This window comes from Carassius gibelio, chromosome B19 (genome assembly GCF_023724105.1).
Source record: "Carassius gibelio isolate Cgi1373 ecotype wild population from Czech Republic chromosome B19, carGib1.2-hapl.c, whole genome shotgun sequence".
Classification (NCBI taxonomy): Eukaryota; Metazoa; Chordata; class Actinopteri; order Cypriniformes; family Cyprinidae; genus Carassius; species Carassius gibelio.
In genome coordinates, this window is record NC_068414.1 from 22,916,593 (window position 1) to 22,936,477 (window position 19,885).

The 19,885-nt window shown below is 36.6% G+C and overlaps 2 protein-coding genes across 3 annotated transcripts in view; both read left to right on the forward strand.

Annotated features, from left to right (window-relative positions):
• The window catches only part of LOC127978534 (potassium voltage-gated channel subfamily KQT member 4), a 44,383-nt gene extending 30,332 nt beyond the window's left edge, over positions 1-14,051 (forward strand). Inside the window, exons 9-14 of the mRNA XM_052583258.1 lie at positions 1,002-1,127; positions 5,650-5,876; positions 6,017-6,116; positions 9,476-9,607; positions 9,734-9,872; positions 10,469-14,051. Of these exons, the coding sequence (XP_052439218.1) occupies positions 1,002-1,127; positions 5,650-5,876; positions 6,017-6,116; positions 9,476-9,607; positions 9,734-9,872; positions 10,469-10,672 (928 nt within the window). The 3' untranslated portion in view covers positions 10,673-14,051. The remainder of the gene's footprint in view (positions 1-1,001; positions 1,128-5,649; positions 5,877-6,016; positions 6,117-9,475; positions 9,608-9,733; positions 9,873-10,468) is intronic.
• Positions 14,052-14,758: 707 nt separating this feature from the next.
• On the forward strand, positions 14,759-18,698 carry jtb (jumping translocation breakpoint). 2 transcript variants are annotated; one of them, XM_052583263.1, is made up of 6 exons: positions 14,759-14,968; positions 15,752-15,944; positions 16,063-16,103; positions 16,198-16,289; positions 17,625-17,704; positions 18,046-18,698. In XM_052583263.1, the coding sequence occupies exons 2-6, from the start codon at positions 15,856-15,858 to the stop codon at positions 18,200-18,202; spliced, it is 459 nt and encodes a 152-aa protein (XP_052439223.1). In that variant the 5' UTR covers positions 14,759-14,968; positions 15,752-15,855; the 3' UTR covers positions 18,203-18,698. The 2 variants fall into 2 exon arrangements, with proteins under 2 accessions (XP_052439223.1, XP_052439222.1); XM_052583262.1 differs by having other exon boundaries at positions 15,755-15,944.
• Positions 18,699-19,885: the final 1,187 nt, after the last annotated feature.

Consider the following 19,885-nt stretch of genomic DNA (forward strand, 5'->3'; position numbering starts at 1 on the left):
GCGGAGATGCTTATCTTAGCCGTGCAAAATAAACTGGCCTTGTGTGTAACTGATATGACTGACTGGTGGCTTTGCCGTTTCGAGGTCATGATTTCAAAATATCCCAAATAGCATTAGTCAAACAGATTTATAATCGAGCTTCTGAGAAAACAATACTTTATTCATGATAAACACACAGTCAGTGAATCCTTCCTGCACACAGTGTTATTATGAAATCCCTTTCAGTATAATTAAAAGTGGTACTTTGACCCAGAAATCATGATTTCATTGATAGTTTTGCAGTTCCTTTTATCATTTTGCTTTATTCATCAGCGACATTAATTTTTGCATGTAATGAAAGCAAAGATTATGACATGAGTTTTCATGAGTTATGTGAGATTTCGTTTTGGTCCCAGTTAATGTGGGATGAAAAATGTGGAGAAATAGAAATTGTAACCAGCATTTATGCTTTCTCTGAAAACAAGTCGTGTATCATAATTTGTTTTGGAGATTTATATATATTTGTGGACATAACACAAATTAAATAATAATAAGTAATTTTTACAGTGCATAAAGATCCTATGTCAAATATTTTTGATCCTATGTCAAATATATTTTTTCTCAATTTTACAATGTTTTGGTTCGATAATTGGTATTCAATATATGATTACATTTTTCTTTTATAAAGCATCTCAGTGTTCCACATTTTTGGGTTGATCATAATGTATTTCTATTTTTCCTTTAATAATATTTATCCCACATGCATTCTTCTTTATATGAATTAATTGGACAAATTATCATTCATTTAAAATGACAGGGAAGTTTGTATTTCTGTTTAACATTGCTTAGACATAAAATGTTTTTTAAAACTGAATTGCCCCTGTCTTTTTAAAGTGTTTTGATGGTTAATTTGCCATTTCATTTTAGTATTCTGTTTGTTTGGCTTCTGTTTTCTTTTCTTTTTTGTTTTGTTTTGTTTCTTTATCATGTTTTATTATTTTTACTTTTTGCTTGTGGGTCAGAGAACTGACATTACTGTTCAGTCACCTCCAACGGCAGCGTAGCACCAAGAAGGTTCTTCCCAACTCCTACCAAACCCTGCTGTCGGGGCTCCGGCCGTATAGCTCCCCCTACCTGTCTGGGGACAGGTATGACACTGTCCAGCTTAACTTTCTTCCTAGAGGACACTAACTCTTCCCTGCAATTTACAGTAATACCGTTAAATTCACATACTAGCATACCATAGTGTAGTCTCAGGTCATTACTTAAAGCATTTGTCAATATGTAAGTTGTTTAAAATCACTTTCCAGAACATTCTCGTTCACCATTCCTGGATGGTGGAATGATCTTCCCTCCCCATCCAGAATGCTGAATCCCTGACAAATTTCAAGCGACAGCTGAAAACTCATCTCTTTCGAAATTACTTGGCTTCATCGTAAAACCTAAACAAAAACCTTTCTCTGTATATATTCTAGCTTTTTCTAGCTTTTACTTATTTGAACAATGTCTATCCAGTGCTTTGGATAAAAAAATCTGCAAAATGACTAAATGTAAATGTTTACAAGAAGTTCAACACCTGACACTCCAATAAGCTGCAGTTAATACGGCTGACTTTTAATGTTTTCTGTGTGCCTTTCTGTGTTTGCTTGTCTTATTTTTTGTGCTGATACTAATACACGTCTATACTGGGACATTGAAAGATTTATCAGATATGTGATGAAGTTGTACAATTTGATTAATGGTAGATTGTTTTGAATTTGGAGGGTAAAACGTTAAATAGTATTTAAATATAACCGAAAATCTCCATAGTTGATCACATATCTGATGCTGATCACTGGTACAATGGCCTGTGTGTGTGTGTGTTAATGCCTTCACACATTTGTGTGTGAGCATTATTTCTTTACCCTTTGACCTTTCAGTGTATCTCACAACCCATCTTCATACCCCTTCGTTCAACTTCTCCATTCTCCTCCTCTCCTCCTCATCTCTCTGCCATCACTCCATCCTTTCACGTTTTCAGGAGGACAGACGTTCCATGCAGGTTTGTGGTAGGCTTTTGAGAGGACTGTATTTCTTCCAGTGGGAAGTGTCGTTGGCCGTGCTGTGTTTACAGTTTGAGGTGTTTTTTTGTTTAGAGTGACAGTGAAATTAACTGGGTCTAAGATGCAACGATGGTCCGGCTGCATTCAGATGCATTGAAATCTAATCCAGTAACCGCACATGCCAGTATCTGCATGCCACCCCATCCCTGCCTGCCTCGACTTTCTCACTCTACTTTTCCTCAATTACCTTTCACCCCTATAAGTTGCACATGTTGTAGCCCTTTCAACCAACCCTGGGGCAGGTTTTAATTTCAGTGCAAAAAAAAAAAATCAGAGATGTGCTGAAAGGCTGCAAGTGCTGATCCTGAATCCTGAATGTGTGTGTGAGCTAACCGACCCTTTCTCAAGAAACACTTATTTCTCTACTTATTACTGAGTTACACTTTGTTTTGAAGTGCACGTTATTGCCCACAACTAATTGTGAGCTCGATGTTGCTGCAAACTGGTGTTATTATCATTTATCTGTGGAACACAGTAAGAGATATTAAGCAATATTTTCAATAAGAGTAAATGGGAGCTGGAGCTGTGAAGAAAACTAAACTAAAGCACTATAACAGAGGTTCATACAACTTATATGCTATATTCCAAATCTTCTGAAGCTGTACAATATATTTTAGTAATAGACTAAAACGTTATTCATTATGAGATTCGAATACATCGATGTAAATAAATATTTAAGTAGTTAGCGGCTTAAATTTTGGCCTGTTCCATTACTTTTATGCTATTTTTTAATGATGTGTTTTGTCATTTTTAGAACTTGACCACCCAGTCCTTTTGAAAAAAAACAGCATATACTGGTTAGATATATTTTGAACCATGGCTGCTGGTTTGAGCTGGTTTAAGCTGGTCAAAACTTAACTAAACACCATATACTGTTTTTTTTTTCAACAAGGAATTTCATTGTTTAGGAAAAAAGCAGCAAGGAAATTTATCAAAACATCTCCTTTTGTGCTCCACAGAAGAAAGAAAGTCATACTATATTTGAAATTTAGAGAAATTAATTAGCATTTTTGGATGTATTATTAATTTCAATTTAAAATCTGAATATAAGTTATGTTTTTATGTTAAGCTAAACTAACAGAGCGATTAATCCATTTCCGCTTACAAGAACATCACTTGGGTTATATAACATACTTGCATATGAAATTTAAATGTTGGCCAACAATTTCTAGCAAATGCACACTAAAAACAAGTGTAACACGTGTCCTGGCACAGCCAACTAACCCTCACGACCCCTCACATATCCCTCCCTCTGCCTTGTGTGTCTCTTCAGTCAGCTCATATCTAAAAAGAGGGGTTTCTTCCGGATTCATACTGGCAGTAAACAGAGGTATCCATGTGTGATGTGCCTGTGCACACTGGGCACGATCCGTCCCTCCCCTGATGCCTGAAACACTCTGAGCCTTACTGATCCAGTGCAGCTCGACCCATTCTGGGAGATTCATAATGCCTTGTGTGAAGAGAAATTCATAGTCACCGTGACTGGATTACATTCCTCGTAAACTGCGAAAGACAAAGGCTGCACTAGCTCAATAATCTCAGTAATCTGCCCTTTAATCTGTGAGAGGCTGACCAGAGAACAGAGTACTGTATATCTCTGCTGAATGCACACAGATGAGGCCTGCATGAGCTCACAGGGCAAAGATAAACCATGCAGCCGGGGTGTAATTAAAAACCTGAATACCTGTTCTTCATGGTTTATTTCAATATGCATGTCACTTTTACTTAACGAGGCTTAATCACTAATGGCATGTTGTTGCATTTGGATGCAGGAATATAAAAAAACAGAACAGACCTGTTAAACAATTTGTAGGAGAGGTCTGCATGTACGAGTCATGCTTCGACTTAGATCTTTATATATTTTAATGTGTTTAAGCATGTGTTCATATGCTAAAAGTAATCTTATGTAGATTTGTGGGTTTCTAAAGTTTGCTCTTGACAATGAAGTGCAGTGTGCATGAGGTTTTTGACCTCTGTGTGCATGAGATTGAAACTATTTTAATCCACAGCTTTTCACACTTGAAATAATTAATCGTGGGTCATTCTAAACCCATGGTTATGTTGCTTCACATTTTACAATGCTCGTTATTTACCTAGGGTTAATAATTAATCATGGGTATTTATAAAATGAGGTCTCACACTGTACATTCTTCAACCCTGGGATAATATTTCTATTTAATGTGTCTGTGCCATTTATTAAACGAACAATGCAGCACGTGACCTGTGTACATAAATGCTCTATAATTGCACATCCTCATTTAAAAAGCAGATTACTATACATTTTTGTTCTGAATGCACCTTTTGAACTATAAAGGTAAGAATAGAAAAGTCTCTTCACTCCAATTTACACGTTTTCCGCCCCTATTCAAATATTGCCTCTCAATTTCACATGTTTTCCGTCAGCATTTAACTTTTTCCCCTCAAATTCACACGTTTTCTGTCACAATTCAAAATGTTCCCCTCAAATTCACACATTTGCTGTCTCAAACGATTGATTTTACAACACACAATATTTTCATGACTGTTCAAAGCAGATGAAAATGAGGCACATGATTGGCTGTCATAACATTCGAATATCGAATCGTTTCACACTCTTTATTTTTATTTGCTTAACATTCTCCAGAGCAGGGGTCCATACAGGTAAAAGTGGTGCTGACACCACTTCTACATTTCAAGTGTGAAATATTAAAAGAGGATTTAGAATGACAATATGTGGCGGTAAAGCAACTTGTGAAAAGCTGAAATGATGACTAGGACTGTAGAAAATCTCTAGCATGTTTTCATCAATTATTCAATTTTTTTTATTTTCAATAAAGTTATGGGTTTAGTTTGGTTAACAGCTAGAAATACCTACTTCAGCATGCTTGTGCTTGGTTCCATGGATTCAAAGAGTTCTCTTGCATTTCTACTGTTGCTCCTTTTGATGGCATGCTACAGGTTAATACACCATCACCCCTCATTCAACTAAGACATTAAGCTCAGTATCTGCTATGCTTTCTTAACTTTTTAAATCATAATACAAATAAACATTTTGATACGTTCTAACAGTTTGTTCATTTGAAGGAGTCACAAGCAAGTGCAATACTAATCATTTTATTTGTCTTGAAAATATGCTTGAAACCAGAAAAAAACTAAATGGAGTTGAAAATCTCGTTTTAAAGATTTTTATTTTATTTTTAGTAGAAAAAATAAGACGATTTTTTTTTTTCGGTTAGCACAAGCTGTCCTGGCCATATTGAAATACTAGGATATTGTCTAAAAAGGAGGTCAATTCTGACTTCTTTTTCTTGTAAACCATGAAATTACGTGACACTCACACGGGGCAACTTATCTTCAGTAAGCCATTTTCCTTCTATGTGGTGTCAACTTGACCATGAAATTAAACAAACCACCTGTTAATAGATCTGTTTTCTAACCCTTTTGTCTGTTTGTCTTCATTGAAATGTATTCTTACATAAGCAAACATAGTCTCTGAAAAAAAAAAAAATTTACATCATGGAACGTTTAAAAAAAGATTAATTTCCTTGTTTGTCACCAAATCAGATCATTCCTCTAATTTTCTTGCCAGTGGGAAGATGGGCTTCCGTGACCGCATTAGGATGAACAATTCACGGTCCTCTCAGGCTATCCGGAGCAAGGCTTCTCCTTTACCTCCAGGTAATGTTCAGCATTCCCCCAGCACGGAGAATGTTCCTGAAGCCACCAGCCCTGGCAAGGTCCAGAAGAGTTGGAGCTTCAATGATCGGACTCGATTCCGTACCTCTCTTCGCCTAAAACCACGCCCCGCTGCAGATGGTAACCATCTCTGTCCACCTGTTTAACTTTATTCACATTCATATTTACATACATAAATTTCTTTAAAAAAAATACTAACCCCAGACTTTTGAACTGTAATGTATGTTTTGCTCTTCTCATTACGAACTGATCTCTCATAGTGGAGGGAGTGGGAGAGGAGCACACAGAGGACAAATCTTACTGTGATTTCGCCATGGAGGAAGTGATACCAGCAGTAAAGACCCTAATTCGTGCTGTTAGGTGAGTCAGGGGTTGAAAACACCACCAAAGAGCTCTACAGTGTCCTATAGTTCACTTAATGACCAAGTATTCTTAGACAATGCATGCCATTCAGTTTGAATGAAAAGTTGGTCTTTTGCAAAAGGGACCTTAGTATAGAATCTGCTCCGTCAGCCATGACCTTTTCACGGCGCAATTACATCAGTTGACCATTATGGAGACAAAACGGGGTTAAGACTCATAAAGGGCATGGCAACCTTCAGTTGGGGTTCCTACTTCTTGCTTAAACAAGCAGAAAGTAATAGAAGATGTTCTAAAAATATGATCAAGTTCTTACTGAGAAGGGAGTGGCCTGTCTGTGATTGGTCAGTGCAGCATGAGCTCCTAGTTCAGTGAGTACAGGATGTTATGGGAACATCAAAAAGACTGCAGTACACACTTTACCATCTACACCACTAGAGTTGACGTTTAATAGCTTTTGTTTCGTTGTAGACACTGTTATATTTAGCTTAATTCTTCTATTAACATGTTTATTAGCGTGAAAAGGAAGTTGCAATAATCTTTCACCCCTTTTGTGACGTTTATTCGAGTGAAACGACTCCTCGAATGAGAAAAACTACATTTCATCTGTTAAAGCATTTTAGAGAATTTCTTCTTTGTACTCCAGCCTTATTATAATTTGTCCTACAGATTCCTGTAGCTCAAATGTGAGTCACTTTGGATGAAATCCTAAATGTAAATGTCAAAAGCAAATGTGAAAAATGTCATCAGCATCACAGGTATAGTAATATATAATTCAGTTAAAGGTTCAGGCCAGCATCAGATCTTTATAAGAAGACATGTGATAAATGTTTTAACAAAAAAAGAAAGTTTAATTTTTCAGGATTTCAGGGGTGTCGTATATTTGAAGGATCACCCGTATGTAGTAATGCATAAATCTCACATTTTCACCTTCCTTCACCATACTGCACCTGTGAATGTCACACTTTCTGAGAACAAGCTCATCTTCTAGCCTTCTGTCCTGACCAGTATACCATGGGTGATTAGATCGAGGACCCACACAGTTTCTCAAAGCAGAGCTCCAGGTGTGCACATACTCACAGGTGCATCATTCCCCGTTATCTGGGCAAGAAGATTCTGTGTTTTACATAAGAGCCCTCGATAAAATTGATGTCGTTAAGGTACGGGCAAATTTTAGCTTCACCACAGTGCTGAGGTTTCACTTTTGTGGAAGGCCCACAGTTTATCAGTGTTCGGCTGCACGAATGTGTACAGCGTACTATTCAGGCTTCGGACAGAAGAACGTAGAATGCTCTAAAACCAGATTTCCCTCAAATAAACTTTGAGTTACTTTCTGCACAGTTTATAGTCTAATAATATTTTATTTTATGTAATTTAGTTTCCTTGTTTTTGGTGAGCACACCTCGAAAACCATCCAAATGATTGCCATGAATCATGTCTGTCTGATTACAAAAAAAAAAAATTATATTCTCAAAACATTTCATTTAACGATTCCTGTGTGTTATTTTGCATTTATCCCTACCTCTGATAAATGATGAGGGGGGATATTTGTGCATGCAGCTATTCTTAGAGGTTCCATCTCAAATGCTTGTGTGGACTGGGGTATTCTAAAGCTGACTGTATAATGATACACCCGTACAGTGCATTGCCATCAAGTGAGCAAGTCAGCATTTTAAGGAAACCCTTGGAGGATGGAAATAAATGGGATTTCTTTTTTCCCTTCCTCTCTCCTTCTCTTTTTCCTTACCCTCTCTTTTATCCACACCTGAGACCCGCCCTGGCAAAATATGCAGCTACCTGCAAAATTAAAAACCGAAAAAAAAAAAAAAATACATATACAGACAGCAGAAAGCCTAAACTCTAGAGTCATCAAGAAACTTGTTTGTTCTGTGGGGGAGGTTGACGTGTGCTGTGGAGCAGCTGTGGACTTCTTCTGAGATCCGACTGAAACTGCACCATCACCCGGGCAGAGATGCACAGCTCAACATTTGCTGTTGCACACGCAAGCTGTTCCTGCGAAACAATGGCTCTTAAAAAAAAATCCTCCTCAGTACTATGTAGAATTAACCAGCACTAGAAGAATTCTTTCCTAGCTCGGTTTCCCCCCCTGCTGGATGCAGATACTCTCCGTAACTGAAGCTTATCCAACATAAAAAGCCTCTGTACTAAAGACAGGATATCCTCTTTGCTTTGATGGATAACCACAGTGAGTGAGATTAGAAAATCAGCGGAGTATGACAGTTTGAGTGGATCTATTTGCCCATGTTCTGTTTTCTGTTGAGCCAGCAAGGCTTGCTAGTGCACTGTGACAGTAAAGATCAGAGCTGATTTAGAGAGAGCTAACTTGTCTCTGACTAACAACTGGGAAAGAAAAACACATTAGGAGAATAATGAAGCACTGTGGCGGTCAAGGGCATTTCTGCTCATACTCTGACGCAAACAATGATGTCTAGTACATTTTCAGCTGCTTGTGCCTTCAGACAGTCTCAGAGATCTACTGAATTATCATACGGGTGCATATATATTTCTTATGTTTTGTTCTATGACACCACAGATGCCACTGTCCTGGTAAACAGTAAAGAGAAATCTTGGGTCATGACTAAAACACATGAGAAGATTTAAAAAACATTCATTTTTGTATTACATTTTGCCTGCTAATTGGACAGTATGTTTAGATAGGCAACACCCATTTTAAAATTGATTAATAAAACAGAAAATAAATTATGAAATAGGAAAACTAGTGTTCGTACAAAACAGTTTGTTTTATTATAATCCTGACATTTTTAGGATGTCAAAGTTTTAGGGGAGACGTTAAAAAAAATAAAATGAGCTTAAATTGATTTGTGATAAAGCATAATTTGAAAATAATAATAAATAAATAACTGTACAATTGTCTTTTTTCTTCATTTTCTAGCTAATTGTCTTGATTGTCCTTTAGAGAATACACACAATAAGACATAAATCAGTTTTTTAAGATTGTTGTTTATCTTATGCTTCAAACACTACAGTACAGTGATGTGGGGTTTCTTGGAGGTTAGATTACACAATACATACGCACACGCTTTCTCTCTGTGTAAAGAGGGTGTCATCGTCAGAATAATTACCAGCCGTGGAGTGGGGGAAGTATTCTCTCTCTCTCTCTGTGCTGACTGTTTATGAGTCACTAGTATAATTCATAAGGCCTCTTTCTGTAATTAATCTTTTTTCACTTATTAATCTTGTGACTTGTTTCACAGCGGTTTGCTTTTGTTTGCAGTATTCCCGTTTTATCTTTTCCTGTAAGGCCATGGAGGCTTCTACGTCATTCTGCCTAGATTCCGGGTCATTCTAAAGTGCTTTTGTGTCTCACGTGAATGTAGGATTTTTAAATTCCTGGTGGCCAAGAGGAAGTTTAAAGAAACCCTGCGGCCATATGATGTGAAAGATGTGATTGAGCAATATTCAGCTGGACACCTCGATATGCTGGGCAGAATCAAAAGCCTGCAGACAAGGTTTGATCAGTAGAAATAAACTTCACACAAGCCATCATTCCTACCATCAGCTTTTACCCCTAACACCTATTAAGCTTTTTCCTATTAAGTCTCATTTAATCTTTTGTTGTTGTTGTTGTTTTTAAGGGTGGATCAGATCATAGGCCGAGGTACCATTCCATCAGATAAAAAAATGAGGTCTGAAAAGGGGGAGAAAACTCCTCCTGAACTGGAACAGATGGACGAATTAAGCATGATGGGACGTGTGGTGAAAGTAGAGAAGCAAGTAAGCTATGAATATTAATATCTATCTGTTTATCTATCTTATGTGCTCTTATATATTTTATTTATTTATTTCTGTTTTTTTTTTTATTTTGTACACCATGATACTTTAAAATTATTTAAATAGCAAATTTAAAAACAGTTTTTAATAGAAACCTTCTGTGTACGATACATTTTTTTAATCAATTCTTAACTAATAAAAGTATTAATAAAAAATACTAAAAGTATTATTTAAAAAAAAAATCATACTAACTCCATTTAAATAAATACAGGTAAATTAATTTCAGGTCCTTTTAATTTGAATTGAGATTCTGCATGTTGATAACAACCTACCACTACCAATTCTTTGTTTTACCAAATCAAAGTTTTTTGGAGGATATTTATAATTAATGTTATAAGGTATCTTTAGTATTTTAATGTTAGTGTGCTTAGTTTTCACGTTATGGCAGTAATTCATCATCACCTGGTTATATTGCAGCCCACTGTGTTGCACTTAATAGAGTTTTGGTTTTGAAAACTGCTGGTATTTAATAATATCCCATAAAATAACACTAGATCTCATTGTAGCTTCACTACAATCTCTTTTTTTCCCCTACTCAGGTGCAGTCCATCGAAAACAAGCTGGACCTGATCCTAAACTTCTACTCCCAGTGCCTGAAAAAGGGCTCGTCCCACTTCACCCTGTCGTCCCTGCTGGAACCCGACTTGACCTCTGACTACCACAGTCCCACCGATCAACACGACCTGTTCCCCTCCGCAAACACCCTTAATATCTCCCACTCAGACAGTGGGAACATGGAATGACCCCAGAGACACACTGCAGCAGTCCCGCTCTGACTGTTGCATCAGGGCAACAACTAAACAACTGCTGTATCCTTGCATGAGTTCATCCTATGCACACTGGATGGTGGCTTCTGGCCAACCTTTCTAGACTTTGCCTTGCAAACTATGCCCTGATTTTTAGCAATGTCCAGTTTTTATTTGTACCAGTTCTTTTTACTTTATTTCAGCTGATTCAGGAAAGTTTTAGAGAAATATTCTTACGTGGATGAAGATGTTATTGAGGTTTTGTTGAACATTTGGACTTCTTCCAGTAGATGGCAGAGTTTTATCTGAAGTGGTCTTTAACCATCACTTTTTATCAGTCTTCCAAAACAAATGAGGATGAATCTCTGACTGCTACAAAACATTTCATTGATGGCATTTCTTTCTGGAAGTCTCTGTGCCAATATCGTTTCTTGGTTTTGTTGAGTTTTGATAACCAATAGGCCTGCAGAACAATTCTATTTTTCTCTCTGTCTTTTTTTCTAAGAAATCAGGGCATTTTGAACTGAGTTTGAATTTGGGACTCTCCTTTGCCTTGGCCTTACACTTTGGCCTGATGCAATAGACTCCTTGTGCCACTAGAAGTCGCTGAGCTTCTAATGAATGTACTGCATCCAGTACTTTTCCTTTATTTATCACTAACATGTCCTTTGAGAAAACGGCATCACCGATGCAGCATGATTGACTGACGGACAGTATTTCCACCAAAGCATCATCTCCTGTCATTATGTTCTTGCATGGTTCCTCTCGCCACACCAGGAAGAAAGGAACTTCAAAATGTGAGACCCTCATGTTTCCTTCTCACATCCCTTTGGCTTATTGGGTCCCTCTCTTCTGCGATAGCACCCTGCCACTGCATCATCTCTCAGAAGCCCACCGTGCAAAAAAAACACAAATCAAATAAATAAATAAAAATATTCTTTGATGAAATAGCCAGCATTAAAGTGCATGTGTATAGTTCGAATAGTTCAGGCAGGTTTGTTTTAATTTAGTGGGGTTAGTTATAGAGGCTATTCATATGCTCTTCTCTCTGATCCTCAGCCTCTTTGCCTTGCAGCCCATCTCTTCATTCAGCATGTGTAACTGCAAACGAACTAGAGGATCAAAAGTAGTCTTTATCTTCTCCCCAAATGAGACTCCCAATTATTTGAGATCTAAAGGCATATTTCACAAAAAAAAAATGGTCATGTATATCCTTCCAAACCTGTATGATGGACATTTTTCACATTTCTACACTGTTAAAGAAATCAGTAAAAATATGGCACTATGTACTGTATTAATACTGTACTATACTATACAGTATTAGGATTTTTTATTTTATACAGGTGTTTTACCCGTAGTTTGAATTTTGCACTACATTGCATTGTGTTTTAGAGTTAGTGGAAATGTTTGGAAAATTACTGGACAATTACCAAAAAAATTTTCCTTTTTCTTTTTTTCTTTTTTGTAGAGTCTAGGGTTCTCCAAAAGCAGAAGTCTTCATAGTTGTAGAAGCTTCTTTTTAATGGTGAATTGAAACAACATTAACAATTATACAAATATAATTTTTGCATTCACATTTCCCTAATAGCAATCTTTCCAAACCAAATAATAATAATTAAGGGATTATGTTGATTGATTAGCTGCAGTCCGTTTTCTTCTTTCAGACGTTATATCCAAACGTTTCGTGGCTCTTCCAAGCTTCATAATGGCAGTGAATGGTGGTCGAGATTTTGAAGGCCAAAAAAGTGCATCCATCCATCATAAAAATTGTTCCATAGATCTCTGGGAGGTTAAAAAAACACAAAGGAGAATGCAAAACAAAACGGCCTCAAATTCTAAGTACAAAACAAAGATTTCTAGAAAAATTATGATTTTGTTATAAGCCAAAAGAAGCATGGTTTTCCTTTTGTGTAAAAAAAACTTCTCATATTCTCACTGGAGCTTACACTATACCTATATTGTCCACAGGAACACCACTCTTTCATGAACACACAGCAGATGCTACAAATTATTGCCATTAGAAAGCTTGGAAGAGCCGGGACATTTTAATATAATTCTGATTAAATGTAATATAATAATGTTTGTCTTAAAGAAGAGAGTCAACACCTACAATGGCTTGAGGGTGAGTAAATCAAAGGGTAATTTTCATTTTTGGGTGAGCTCTCTCTTTAAATTTAAAACAGTTGAAAATGAGACTGTGAGGACCAGACTTGCAGTCTTCACAATGGTCCCAGATCATGTCATTTTCACAACTCGCAACTTTCAAAACTGTTTTGTGGTGTTTCCTCTTTTAAAGGTTTGGGTTTTTTTTTCCAGAAAGATGTTTCATCAACTGAACAATCAGTATATTGTTAAACAACAGTACAATCCATTGAATGAACACACTGTATTTCCATCCCTCAAGACTCGTTTTCATTCCTGTCAAAATGAAATACAGTGCTACTCTGGCTAAGAACTATTAAAGCCATACACATCTGAAATAGCATGAGTAAATGATGACAGAATTGTCATTTTTGGGTGAACTATCCCTTTAATTCTACGATGTTTCACCAGGTTATGACCTCACAGTGAATGCCTTGTCTGGCTACATTCATCATCCCTTAAAGATCAATAGGTCAGAGATCAATCCGGCATGAAGAAATACTTATCATACATTATTTTTCTTGATCCGATTATTCAAGAACAAATAAGATTCTCCTAGTGTCTCGCACGTGACCTTACCCTCAACCATATACAGACTTGCCACAATTTTTGAAGACTTGAGTAATCGGGGAGCACTAAGACTAATCCGAGTCATTGAGATGAGCATTGATGCATGATCTCAACAGTAATATCTATGCATGCAGTTATGGGACTGGTTCCAGCTTTATATGACATGCAGTTCAGGTAACGGACAGCATGGAGGGGATTGTAGGGAATACAGCACCCCTCTGCCTTACTGACATAGCAAGAGCACACTGACCATGTGTTTACGGCACAACAGTTGACCTAAGAGATCGTTTAGGCCACTTGTCATGGCATTCATTCATTATTCTAATGGACAGAACTGGAGTACACAATTCAAGTAGAGTTTTCTACCTTCACAGATTCCAATACATGCGTTTTGAAAATCTCATTCTTCTTTCACCACATTTGTTTCTACTGGACTGTATTTGAAAACAAACACTTGTTTTCAGAAGGTCTTGCTTCCTGAACACACACGCTCTAACTTTTCTGTCCCTTTAAACAGAACTCTGAACCTTCAGGCATTACATAATATTTTTTTCCTCATTGACATTATTGGTAACTGCAAATGTGAGAGATAACTTGATCTATAATATGTATGTTTAACTCTGACATGATTGTAAAAAAAAAAAAAGAATAAATCCAGATTTTGTTTATGAAAATCAGGTGTAGCGGATTTCTGAAAGTGATTTACAGTAATTTAATGCTCTGTATATATTTTTAGTTGGCGAGGGTAAAAATTAAACTAAACTGTAAATATACTTTTCAAAGAATAGTGTAAATTCATGGAATTTTCAATCCATTTTGATCAGTTTAGTGCATCATTGCAGAACATTTCTGTCTTTCTTTATGATTTCTTTCTTTAAATAAAAAAACTTACTTACCCCAAACTTTTTATTTTAGTTAGAACAAAATGCACAAAATGAAGACCAATATATTACATTCTCTTTGCGTAATTAAAATTTATAGAATGCGCTTAAATCGTATAAAAGCCTATAAAATAAAATATAACAATTATGAAAATGAATGTTTATAATGTAATTAAATCTAATTAACATGTAATGTTTTCCCATACACAAATCCTGCAGAGGGTCTAGATGTGTCAATTAAAACACAGAAGTCTAACAGAGATGAATACAAGAGGTGAGTGGCTCTCCAGCAAAAATATAAATATATATATTCTATTTTGTTTGGATAACAGTACCCGGTTCTCCAACCATATGCATTCAACTTTTGCATAATGAGTTGTATTGTTTTTTTCTAAACCTAATTTATTACATTTAATACAAAAGTCACTGTAGCATTCCCTACAACTACATGCATATAATAGAGAGCCGATCCACTGGAGGGCGATACTCTTCCAATCTGATCTGAAAGCCTCCTGTGACGTAATCCTCTCCGTTTCAATATGGCAGCCAGGCCCTCGTCTAGAGGTCTCTGTAAATAAAGACATTTCTACGGTGTGTTCAGAACTAAGCGCTGTGTTTATGTGTAGTCATCGATGACCGCTGGCCGTTAAGTGTTTCAGAGGTCCTCTCGTGGGAATGTCCTCGGAGGATGTGATTTGGGGTGAGTACTGCGTGTTCCCTGCTGATGTGGAACTTGTTTAGTTGGAGCTCATCACACTTTCTCTGTTTATCAAACTCGTAAACTCATCAGCGGTCTTACTTCTGTATTTATGTGTGTATGTTATGTATCCACAGTCGACGGTGAGCGAAGTCAAGTCATTTGTTATTTGGCGGTTGTTCCTTCCTTTTTATATCAAACACTACATGTCTGTTGATTTAACGGTAACGTTAGGTGTGTTTCAGTAACATTAGACTTTACGTTAACGTTAACGTTAGTTAAACACGCTTTGACTAAATCATTTAATAGTTTATTATTTAAATGACATTACATTTGAAGTATCTTTATCGTCGTTTGCTAGTTTTTGTCTGTAACTTCATGTGTGGCTTCATTGTAACGTTAGTTTAATCGCTTTCATGTTATGTAAAGAGTGGCAAACTTCACTTAATCTTCCTCTGTGTTTTTAGCTTCTCTGCTAGCGTAGTTTCCACTATAGCAGAAAAGTGATAAATATTTTAGTACTCCGTTTTCTTTAACATTTTATTTGTGTCTTGATACACCATGTAAACAGCCTAGATAATGTCCGTCTTCAGAAGCTGTCTTCAAATAGTCTGTCAGGCTGATGATGCACTCATTGTGAATGGGGAACAGATTTCAGATCGGTCGAAGGTCGCCTTTGACTGCAACACTCCTCAAAATGTTGACCCGTGTCTCATTAACCTCGCAATATGTGTTTAGTGTTTATATGACGTTTGGTGTGTTCATTTTGTTTCACGTTTGTCTTAGCAGGTACTTTGGATGTTTTACTGCTCTAAGGGATGAAACTTTACGCTATGAGCCGGCAGTAAACGTCAGTTGTGTTACTTCATAAACGCACGTGCACCAGAGTGATGGAGAGTGACTGTAGGATCCCCATGGCATGTCTGAGACCCCGGATCCTGGCCCTGCATGCTTTATTCTGGGGCTTAGTGTCTCTTAGGTGAGAAAAAAAAAATACAGATTGCCATATGTGATTTTCTTATGCAGAGAAATGTGAAACTAAGCTTTAATCATGCTCATTTATTCCAAGTTTAAACTTTTTTTTTCTTTTTTTCTAGAGTGTTTGGAGCAGCTCTTCTTAGCGATGAGAAGGCAGCAGGTACTTCCAAAAAGCAGGATTAAATTAAAGAATGTTCTTCTAAAGTGTACCAGGTTTATATACTTGTAATTGTCCATCTGTTTTTATTTTGTAGTTGCGGTGACAAAGGCAGTGACAGCACCGTGTTGGCAGCATGAGGAGTTTGTGGTGGCTAAAGAGTGCAGTTCATGCGAAGGTTTGCAATCGGTGAGGGTATAAACACACACACTCAAATTGTTTAAAACCAGGGCTCCAGACTGAAACCAAATGGTCTAGTTTTCCAACCATTTTTTCTTCCTGTGCAACTAAATTTTGTGTGCGGTCGGACTGGCACGACCACCGCATTGTTCAATTCATAAGCTCTGCCATTTCTGTTGCATATGAGAAAGATCAAACGGCAAACAAAACCTCAACGAAACTTTGGTACCTGTTGAACTGCCAGCGCTTAAGAGTGTAGAGCCTGGTTTATACTCGCCACGTCAGCATGAGCACAAAGGTGCACGCAGCAAAAATTACACAAATATTGAGGAAACTATGGATGGTTTTCAAGCTAAAGTAAAAGAACAATTCTTAAACCAGAGAAGGTGAACATGTTGGTATTCTTATGGGGGAAAAACATGCAGGTACTGTCAATGACAGCAAGTTTAGTTTTACTTTTTGTTTTCATTTTGAAAAGCTTGTTATCTTTACTGTTTATCTCACGTTATGTTATTGAAGCATTTATCTGATTCCTCAGTGATTGCTTAACGTTCTGTAATTTATTAGTTGGTATATAATACAGCATGTGGTGTATGCCTCATCTTATTCTATTTTTGTTAATAAATGTTTTGTAAGCTAGTTTGTCATTGTATCTTGCTGTTTTATTGTTGTTTTGATTTTTAATTAAGAATAACACAGAATCCATCTTTTGTTTTACTCTTAAAACAAGTACTTCTTCTGATGTGGATTTATTTTGAAGGCAGTGGTTATTTGCATTAAAGGGATAGTTCACCCAAAAATGAAAATGATATGAGGGTAAGACCTCTGTTCATCTTCGGAACACAGTTTAAGATATTTTAGATTTAGTCCGTATGATAATGACAATTTTCATTTTTCGGTGAACTAACCCTTTAAGTTCTATTTATACCATGTAAGAAGATATGGCATAAGGCAGATTCAAACTTGGGTCAGTTGTGTCAAATCTTATCACCACGTGTCTCAATTAGGTGTCTTTTTAATGGTCAAACCCTACCAGATTTGCTCTTAGTGTAAATAGACTCCCTAAACCTGAATATGTGAAGATTATGTTAGCACATCAGACTATTATTTTTTCTTGTAAAATGTGAAAACAAAATCCCAAGTTCAAAAATGAAAGCATTTGAAGACCGGCTTATAACTGCAAGAGAACCGCATTTATTTGCAATATAAATATTTAGTAACATTCTAGAACTCTACAATGCAGGAATTGTGTACACACACACAGATGAGCATTTCATTTTTGTGAATAAATGTAAAAGTTTCCTCTGTTTACCTGAACCTGTAAACCTGCTGTCATTTTTACAGAAAACTATATCAGCCTGCAGCCAAACAGGATTTGTAGAAAAGATCAACTGCACCAATTCTAACAGAGATGAATACAAGAGGTGAGTGGCCCTTCACCAAAAACGTATATCCTGTTTTGTTTGGAAATCATTAGCCGGTTCTCCAACTATAAACATTTATGCAAATGTTGCATATTGAGTTGTTTTGTCTACATGTTCTAAACCCACGGGTAATTTATTACATTTAATAGAAGAGTCACTGTGGCTTTCCCAATAGCTACAACTTAAATGTCAGTTTTGTGTTACTCTGCCCTTCGTTTTCGCAACATTCCACTTCTTTCCGTGCAAAATAGCAAATGTTAATCCGTCTTACAATATTATAAATCCAGCCATTAAAAGGTCAAACTAATTTACTTCACTCTTTCTCTTTATATTCGATTCAGCTGTCGCTCTACCAAAATGGAGGAGCATCTCTTCTGGAAATTTGAGGGTGCAATGCTGGCTCTCACTGTTGTCTTTGCAATACTAGTGGTCACTAGACAACACTCACTTGACCGCCAAGCCTCAGACAAGGTTCGGCGACAGATCGAGTCTATTTAGTAGATCGGACTGCATTAAATACTAATGGGCCTGTGGCCTGGTGTTATAAACTCTCAGCAAAGGGCATAACCCCACAGTTCATGGAAGCTTCCAGACTTTATCACTGGTTTTATCTTACTGGACGCACAAAGACGAAGCTCTGAACGGACACAGTGTGCTCTAACTCCCCAGACTGACATTACTTGTGGATGCTGCTTCTGTGCAGGATTTAACTAACTAGATGTGAATCTCAAGATCATCCCATCAAATCAGCAAACTTTATGCAAGACAGGAGTCTAGGCCCTATTTTGTAACTGAAGATGTACAGATCTGTGTACACCTGTTCTTTTAAATGCTGTGAAGGTGATGTGTGTAGAACAAGATATGAGTATGATGCATGTTTTCAATAATCCAAAAGCACATGAAGTATTTTCTCAAGCCGAGAATGAACTATATGGTCAAAGTCTTGAAAGAATGTATGATTTAGTGTTTCTTCACAATGGGTTTGTTTGTCAGGTTCAGTTTCAGTGAATAGCAAAGTTTTGGAGTTTGTTTATTTGGCTTCATTCATTTTGGAACACGCTACCATTCATGAATCACAGATGACTTTCTCCAACCTGACACACTCGTCCATCCATTAACATCGACATGTTTCTTCCAGAAACATTAACAGTAATTTAATTAATCTTATATGTGCAGTTTTTGTTTGTTAAAACCTTATTTTCAGCATATACTTTTATGGGTCATTCTACAGAAATGTCCATTTTTCTGTCCCTAGCCTTTACAGAAATATTACACTTGAAAAACACATTAGGTTTACAATTTTTTTATATTTAAAAATGAAACAATATGTAATTTGAACAATTACACTTTCTTGAGCCATCAATGTGGCAATATTTGATTTTTATTAATTAATTAGAATTCCAAGCACCACAGAAGTGCTCGTCCCCACAGTCATGTACAGAGGGAAAATGCTTTATTTTGAGGTCAAAAACAGTGTTTTCTTCCATTTAAAATACAACCATGTGTCCATAACTATAAAATATATGATGTAAATTACAATAAAAAACAAAATGCTAAATAAATATTATAAAATATATAATGAAAGTAGTGGTCCCCTGGAGTTGTGTCACTGGTGTTACCGTTTAACAAAAAAGCTCTTATTGTGAAATAACAATCACGCTGATGACATCACTCGACTTTCTTCTTCCAATTTTCTGGAGATCTATGAAGAGAAGCCCATGGTAAGTCCACTGTCTCTTTTCAATTATCAGAAATCTTCTCATTTATCTCATGATTTCATATGAAGCTTTTAGTTGAAGTCACTGGTATGACCTCTTTTATTGTTTGGGCATTGTAAAAAACTAGAATACAAATGGATTAAACTACTTAATTTAGTGAGTATACCATGATTGACATCATGTGGTTTGATACCTTGCAGCAGCCATTTAGTAAAATGCAGTTTTCATGAAAAATGTCACTGGTGTTACTGTCACTGGTGTCACCTTCCTTATGGGTAACACCAGTGAAGATCAGTAACACCAGTGACTCCCTGTTATAGATAAACTTTGTTCAAAGCTATTCATTTAGTTATTTTGCATAAAATAGCACTAAAATTGTGATTCTAACTTTTCTTTGTCATTGTTAATCCTCCTTTGGTCACTGAGCGCAGCTGAGAAACAGCGACTATACAGAAAGCGTAGG